General features: G+C 35.9%; 1 protein-coding gene across 1 annotated transcript; it reads right to left on the bottom strand.

Annotated features, from left to right (window-relative positions):
- Positions 1-2,607: 2,607 nt before the first annotated feature.
- Positions 2,608-6,245, bottom strand: LOC141622291 (protein DETOXIFICATION 27-like). The gene is made up of 7 exons (XM_074438339.1): positions 5,862-6,245; positions 4,851-5,392; positions 4,442-4,528; positions 4,295-4,351; positions 3,668-4,025; positions 3,099-3,188; positions 2,608-2,992 (listed from the first exon to the last, which is right to left on the bottom strand). Exons 1-7 carry the CDS (start codon positions 6,162-6,164, stop codon positions 2,945-2,947), a joined length of 1,485 nt encoding a protein of 494 aa, XP_074294440.1. The 5' UTR covers positions 6,165-6,245; the 3' UTR covers positions 2,608-2,944.
- Between the last annotated feature and the right edge of the window lie 2,341 nt (positions 6,246-8,586).

The following is an 8,586-nucleotide window of genomic DNA, read 5'->3' as shown; positions in this document are numbered from 1 at the left end:
ACAATTGGGCTTCATTATGTAATTATCTATAATTGGGCCATGTTTTTTAATTTCATTTACTCCCCCCTCATTCAAAGTTCCAAACCAAAGCTTACATTCTCTTTTCGGAGTCCAACTTCACAATTTTTGACTATGAATACTATCTAAAGTATAAAATTTTGATAGCCGAAATTTAAATATATATATAGATTTGCTATGAAAAAAAATTACATAAAATGTTATTTTTTTGATAAAAAGCGACAAGTATTAAAAGTGTTAAACCTTCTTTTTTCTACCTCTTAATACTAAACACTATTAATAGTAAATTTTATAATTAAATTTTGATTGAAGTTAATACTATTACTAATAGTTAGATTCTTTAATATATCTATCTAGAAAACCGCGCATTTATCAAAAAAAAAACATTTTATGTAATTTTTTTTCATAGCAAATCTATATATATATTTAAATTTCGTATCAATACACAACCTCAATACAAGAGAGTATTGGCTGTCAAAGAAGTAGAAGTCGAAGACCTTAAAAAGAAAGTATTAGATGCTGAACGCGACTTTGTTACAATGAAGGATATGGTCACTAAAGTGGAAAAGCTGAAATCAGAAAATAGAGCTAAGCTTAGACATGCTCTGAATTTGGGATCATTAGGCCACGGTTTGATATAGATTTGAATCTCTAGTTCAGCTCCTAGGTCTAGCTCTTTAAATTAATTTGGTTGGCGTTGTTAACAATCGTAGGTGAAGATTGTTTTTCCATATTATTTTCGAATTGTGTTGATGAATTATTTGTTGAGTTTCATGAAAAGTTTCGACTTCTGGAGTTTTTATCCACTGTTTTGAGCCATTGATAGATTTACAAATTTATCACACCCAGATAACAATGGCTCAAAACGGTGGATAAAAACTCCAGAAGTCGAAACTTTTCATGAAACTCAACAAATAATTCATCAACACAATTCGAAAATAATATGCAAAAACAATCTTCACCTACGATTGTTAACAACGCTAACCAAATTAATTTAAAGAGCTAGACCTAGGAGCTGAACTAGAGATTCAAGTCTATATCAAACCGTGGCCTAATGATCCCAAATTCAGAGCATGTCTAAGCTTAGCTCTATTTTCCGATTTCAGCTTGTCCACTTTGGCGACCATATCCTTCATTGTAACAAAGTCGCGTTCAGCATCCAATACTTTCTTTTTAAGGTCTTCGACTTCTACTTCTTTGACAGCCAATACTCTCTTGTAGTCTTCCAATTGCTGACCCCTCTTCTTAAATTCAGCTTTCAATTCAGCGTCGCATTTTTTCTCTTTAGCTGACTTCAAAATCTGAAACGCCTGCTTTGCCTCGCGTATTACATTCAATCTCTCTTTAAGCCACACAATATCGAGATTTTCTTTCTCTAAATCCTCGACATAGCTCATCATTTGTTCAACATCATTATCTTTGATAGCTACAAAGTTAGTATCCATCAACATCTGAGTAATTTCACAGACTAGCTCCACGCCATAGGATCGAAATATGCGTGTTTGAGAGCAATTAACACCTATGTCTCCATATTTGGAAAGAATATCGCCAAGAAGCACTTCATACTTAGGCTTTACATTATACCCTCCTACCGAACTATTAAAATAGCGGACTGTTTGATTTAGACAACAAGAACTATTAAAATAGCGGACTGTTTTTGGTGAACTAAACGTACTAGGTACGACCAGTTCTGGTTTTTGTGAATAAAAGGGACAGTGTTTGAACAAGTAAGACCTATTACTTGATCAAAGTGAGTGAGACCAAGACCTATTGATCAACAACTCGGGAATTTTAATTAGAATCGCGTTCCAATCAAAATCAGTTTTGTTTCTAAGCAAGAAACGAGTTTAACACAAGTGTTTTTCTGAAAATTCTGAGATCATTTTATTGATAATCTTCAAGGCTTTATATAGCCTCAAATAAACCGAAATGAGCAGCCAAAATGTGAAGAGTTGAGCAATCACTCTTCACTTGATTACAAGCATTAATGCTGCAAGTTCAATGTATCAAGGCAACTACTAAATAAGCTTAAGATTTTATTCTAACAACATAATCTGAAAATACTAATAAAAACGTGAAGCTTGGACCGTCCTTCCCTTGGAATACGTGCCACAATCAGCTCTCTTGCACCATACTTAGCAAATTCACATAGGAAGGATAATTGAAGCTCATAGGCTGAAAACAACGATCCACAATCAGACTATCACCGTGAGTGTTCACAACCAGCCCATCAATTAACTCCGAATTACTACCTTGGATCGCATCAAGCTCTCATACAAAATCTCAGTTTAGACGGATACTACACATCTAAGTTATAAAATAGTATGCCTCTCACGAAATTAATAACTCATATTATGATGGATTACTCACTTTATCATGGTCATTTATTTATGATGGATAACTCACTTTTATGATGGATTAGTCACTTTTATCATATTTTACAAAATGGATAACTCATTTTATGATGGATTACTCTCTTTTATCATCATAGTCATTTATTTATCTGATATATTTTTAAGTCAAATTTACTACTTCATGTGTCTCTGTCTCAGTGATATGGTTACACCTTTTTTATTTTGTGAAGGGAAATAAAAGAAGTGTAAACATATCACTTAAATGAGAGAGTAATAACATTCAATCGATTTGACATTTAGGTTGTACTACACTTTAGAAGACAGATAGTTTGTAAGACAAAACTTTGGCTTCATATTGTGCACATATAGATTGAATGATACGGAGTATTACACATATTCCAGTTCAATTGGGATTCAGAATAACACAACGTATGTTCGAAATGATGAAATCGGCCCTTTTACTGTTGCCACAAGTCTCTTAAGAGACCGTCTCGGATTCACTTGATCGTGCATACGTGCCTTTAACTTTTGTGTTTAAACTCTGAACTTTTGCTCCAAGACAACTTTAAGTTTTAGATAGTTTCCGTCCATTTCTGTACGTGTAAACTCGATTTAGAAGCCTGCAAAGCGTAAACCAATAATCAATCATAGTTAGTTAGTTAGTTCAAATTAATATCAGTTTCGGCCAAGATATAAGTATTTTCTGAGAAATTTTTCATTTCGTACCTCTTTATCCCAATCACACCTATATGTGATGATTCCAAGTATAAGAGTTTGAACAAGAGTGCCTCCGAAAATCATGCCGGCCCATATACCCTGTGTCGGTACACGAGATTAATGGAGATGTACAATTGAACATTTAAAAGACGTAGGAATATTCTCTCGTATACCCTTCAACTTTTTCATTTTATGAAATATACTCATCTTTTCTTGCAAAAAAAAAAACCTGGACCGTCAATATCTCTCTTGGGTACAAGTTCAGAATACAATAATTTTTTTTTTCAAATTGACCCTCTTTAAGAGGTCTTCAGTTTGAAAAAGAATTCACCGACGTCTCAACTCATAGTCGGGAATTATGGTCGGTCAAAGTTTATTCGTTAAAAAAGCTTTGACCAACCATAACTACCGGCTACGAGTTCAAAAAATAGTGATTTTTTTTTTTTCAAATTCAGGGCCTTGACGAGATAATTGGTTTGAAAAAAAAAAAAATTACCGTTTTCTGAACTCGTAACAGAGAATTATTGTCGGTCAAAGCTTTTTGTGAAAAAACGAGGGTACTGTGGAATAAGGTTTACCATAACTCCAAGATCGAATTGCCAACCCATCAAGATTCCGAGAGGGACGCCTAACAGGTAGTAGCAGCCGAGATTTATGTACGCTACTACACTTTGCCACCCTGATCCGACAGCAACACCAGAAAGGACAGGCTGAATGCTGTTAAGAAGGATGGTGAAGGCCAAGAGAACTGACAGTTGGCTAACAGCATCAATTACTGGCGGACTGGTGGAGAAAATGAATGTAAAGTCGTCGTGTAGAATTAGAACTAACAGAAAGAAGAAGAGCCCGATTACAACTGATGTGCCCACCGCTACCATTGTAGCAAACTTGGCTCCTTTACCGTTTCCTGCTCCTAGTTCATTAGCTACCCGTACTCTGTACATCAGTATATCAGCGTGTGTCAATTTAACATCATTAATTCATCGGTATGTCACCTATCTATCCGTGCAGGTCATTTTGTCGTTTCAGGTTTGAGTCATTTCTGGTTCCTTAATAATAGGATAGTCTGATTTTGTTTAGGTCAGGCCAACTCAGAAGTCGCGTCTAAATTTATTATGGATAGTGAAGAGACAGTGTAATGGACCAGTGAAAAACTTATACATGTATGTATAAGTTAGGCTAGTACGGAGTATAACAGCACTTACCCCGCACCAGCGAAGAATGCAAAAGGGATCATCAGCTCCCATCCATTGATACTCATACTACAAAACAGTGACGCGTTCAGACATTAAAGGCGTTATGCCGGGAGATGATTTATGTGTTATTACTTGAGTACTAGACCAAATCCTTACCAAATAGATAAAGCATCCAATGCAATCTCGGCATTCTTCAGATTTCCTGTCATCAGTATCAGTATTTTGTAGTACCAATTCTCCAAGCTGTATGCTCATAATAACCGCAACTGATTAGAATGTCGTATGATTATGAACATACTACCAAAACTATACAGACTCCCCGAGGTAGATCAAATGTTTAAACTGTCAAAAACCATCTCAACCAAAACCAAAAGCTTAAGCTGATGGCTGGAGTCCCATGATCGGGAATTCACCTGACTTTGGATGATTTGACGTCATAAACTCCCCCTGTCCCAGTGAATAGTTTACGTTTGCTTTCTTTTGTTGAGGGGAAAATAAAGTAAATGTAAACTATTGACTGGCTTAATAAACGGGAGAAAAGGGAAAAGGGAAAAGGGATGCGTACCAAAGCATGACACCGGAAGCAGCAGAGAGCTTGACAAATTCCCAAAGCCCTGTAAACGCTTCCATAGAAAACCCGGTCCAAGTAAGGGGACAACCTCCCCAAACACAATAACCAAACAGGCCGAAAACCAAGACCCACCAGGCAAAGTTTTGAGTAATGGCTACCCCAACAATTCCACACTGGAGCACCGAAACAAACAACCAAGACACGAATATATGAACCATGAATGCCACCACTGACACCCACGCCACCACGCCGGCCTTGAGCTGACACTGTAAGAATCTTTGAAGCGGGAATTGAAACGCAAAGCTGAAATGCAACGGTAATAACCACAAAGCCACCACCCCTGCTAACTCTGCCACATCATCTGGTTGACCGAACAGTTTTAACAAAGGGGTCGCGAATAGGTACAATGGTAATAGAAGTATAGAACATGCAAATAGTACAATCCATGATCGTTGCATATATACTCCTAACATGTGGTATTTCTTTGCTCCGTATGCTTGGCCGCATAGCGTCTCTAGTGCACTCGCCATCCCTAGCTGCTCATAACAACTCGTATATTAGATACTCCCTCCAATCCAATTCAAACGTAACATATGAAGTGTGTGTTTAGGTCAAAAAACCATTTTTGCCCATAAAAATAGAAGCAGCAATTTGGTGCTTCTGCTTTTGAAAACCACTTTTAGAAAATTAAGCTTGAAAAACAAAAACTCATTTTTCACAAGTTAGACCAAACATGCTCGAAATATGAATGCACAACTAAGAATTCATTGAGCCCATATTAAGATATAGGGCTGAACAAATTACATATCTCTCGGTTATTTGTTTACTTTTTTTTTCTAGTATTTTAATTAATTGTTAACAAATAATTGAAACAAAAAGCATATTAACTTGTTTCAAAAATCGAAAATTTAAACTAAAAGTTTTATATTTGAAATTTTTCTTCACAAAATAACTCTGACTCGACTACTGGGGAAAATGTAGGGAGTAATAATGAATGTACAATACCATAAGACCGTAGTCAAAGCCGACGATGACACTGCACCCAATGGAGATAGCAGCAAGCTCAAGATCACCAAGGTGACCAGCAAAGGCTTGTGTAATAACAAACATACTGTAAGAAGCGATACGACTGACGATAGACGGTCCGACTATATGCCATAGTTTTTTGGATTCCACCCATACTTTTCTTACAACACCTTCGTTAAAGTCATCATATTCTAATGATTGCTTCAGTTGAAGAGGTTTATCTGAATCATCGTCATAGTTTTTTAACAAGGGAATTTTTTGGTCATCTAGTTTTGGAGACATACTTTCTTCAGTAATTACGTTGGCACTCGTAAGAATTTAAGAAGAAAGAGTAGAAACAAATGTGTGATTGGAGTGAGTTGTTTATTTATAGTAGTAAGAGTACAAGATATGAACTTACGCAATGCATGATGCAGAGGTGCTTGGAAGTATGGCGTATTTTCTGTCCCATTTACGCGTTTTATCTTATATCTCACTACCTTTTGTATCGCCAAATCATTATTAGTCATAAAGACAATTATGTGAACCATAATAATGGACCAATACGATATAAGATGTGATACTGAAGCCTAAATAGATAAATGAAACCTGAAAAGCTCAATAACAGTTTAAAATTTAGAGCCGAAGGTAACTAATTATATTAAAAATATTTGGCAAATCAGAAGGTAACTAATATTGGTAAAAATAAGTTAATTTGATCAAGTAAGCGACAAGTAAGTTATTTCTCAGATGTTATAGACAAATAAGTTATTTTAAATGTCTTGTCAAACAGAGCTAAAAATAAAATTGGGCGGTCATGAGAAAAAGTGGACTCGTGGTGCACGTTAATAAGGTAAGTTTGTGTTCGGCAATTGTTTGTTACTGTCTTTGGTCATTGATGTTAATGTTTCATATTTTTTAAAGTTTTTGTCATTAATAAGGTGCCTAGATATGGTCCATATGTACAATTTGAGATGCGGTGGAAATCAAAACTAAAATTAAAATAAATAAATTTTTATTTAAAACGGGTCAAGTATATACCAAATCATATGGTATGTGGCCTAAGAAATATCAAATGTTTTGTTGTTATTACTTATAGCTATTACAATCACGGGTAATATTTGACTCGTCTTAGATTTAAGATTGATAGTTCACGTCTTAAGAAAGACTTACCGATTAAAATATTGATACAATATTAATGTGTCCTGGTTTAATCCCTTTTTTGTTTCTAATGTTTGATGGATGGTTGTTTTGTGTGTACTATATTCGTTGCATCTTGGGATTTTCTACAATTTTTTGAAGAGAAGTTAGGTTTTGCTTACTAAAAAAAATTGGAGAAATAATAGTCAATTAGTCACCAGCCGTCACTAGTCAACTTGGAGTGCAAGTATAAAGCATTGGCCATATCAAACAAAACTTATATTAGGAAATTTACAAGTGATTTTGTCCGACTTTTTGAAATGGTCATTTTCTAAAATTTGATGAGGAACTTTAAGTGGGACAACTGCAAAGAATAAGAAATGCATAGGAAATACATCAAAACTAGGACATTGGAGCAGGTAAAGGGGTGTCATCCAAGTTGGGGTGACGGGGCGAGTATGGTAATCATTGCGTACCTGATAGTTAAAACGGGCTTCCTACTTGGGTCTAAATGGGCGAGTAAATGAGAATTGCTATGAGGTGGGGCAGGCAAATGGATACTCACATAGTCTACCACGGTACGAGTAGAGAGGTTCTAAAAGTTTCACACTTTCACCCATTCGCGAGTAGCGGGTGGGTGCGGATATGGACACTCACTGTGTACCTGTCTTGTCCAATGACATCCCTAATCCCTAATCAAATCTCAAATTTCATGTTGTGAAGTATGACCTATCCAGTTAGTGTTCGTCGCTGCATGGATTGGTAAACTTTGGAACATCTCTCAACGGCCCAATCCAATATAGTAATAGCAAAATGGCCCTAATCTCAAGTTAGACTGATAACCGGCCAATCTTCATATTTGGGAAATTAAAAATGAAACGGAAATAATAAATCGACAAGTAAATCATAAAAGATTTAGATAATGAAAATCAACAATGTGTCTGAAAATTTGGAGTCTCGTGGTCAAAATGGTTTGTGTTATGTCTTCTAGACTTCAAGTCGCCCCCTAATGTGGATGGCTGATCTGGTGTACGTTGTAGTTTGCAGACTATCACATATAGCCAGGATTTATTCAATAGGCACCAAAGGTATCGGCTAAAAGGAAAAAAAAAAAAGTCAAACCTAAAGATGGAAGTGGATCATGCCTCGTGTCGATCCACCGTGCCTAGAGGAGAAAGGCTTCGTGTCGTGCTGGTGAATGAAATGGTGGCTCAAACACAACCCGCTTGACGGTGAAATGGAACCCTCCAAAATAGTGATATAGTGATGAACTCACTATCCAAATTGACCCATCACTATAGACTAGCTAGTGTCTTTTGTATAGTACCATCCTACAAATTTGAATCCTCTCTATAACCATGTTGAGGTAACAATCAGAAAACCCTTCATCATGTAACTAATTCATCAAACTAATTCATCGAATGGTCACTCTAAATAGTACTCCGTATAATTCATTAATACTAAACATGTATCTCATTGATAATACATTTTACATTTTTACCATGTATTGCCTTGGTGAATTTAACACCATCATGATAATATTCGTAGGTAAAACATGGAACAACGCCTAATTGTGTATTCCGTA

Source organism: Silene latifolia, chromosome X (assembly GCF_048544455.1).
Source record: "Silene latifolia isolate original U9 population chromosome X, ASM4854445v1, whole genome shotgun sequence".
NCBI classification, from domain to species: Eukaryota; Viridiplantae; Streptophyta; class Magnoliopsida; order Caryophyllales; family Caryophyllaceae; genus Silene; species Silene latifolia.
The sequence above is the reverse complement of the archived record's forward strand: the minus strand, read 5'-3'. Positions and strand labels throughout refer to the sequence as shown.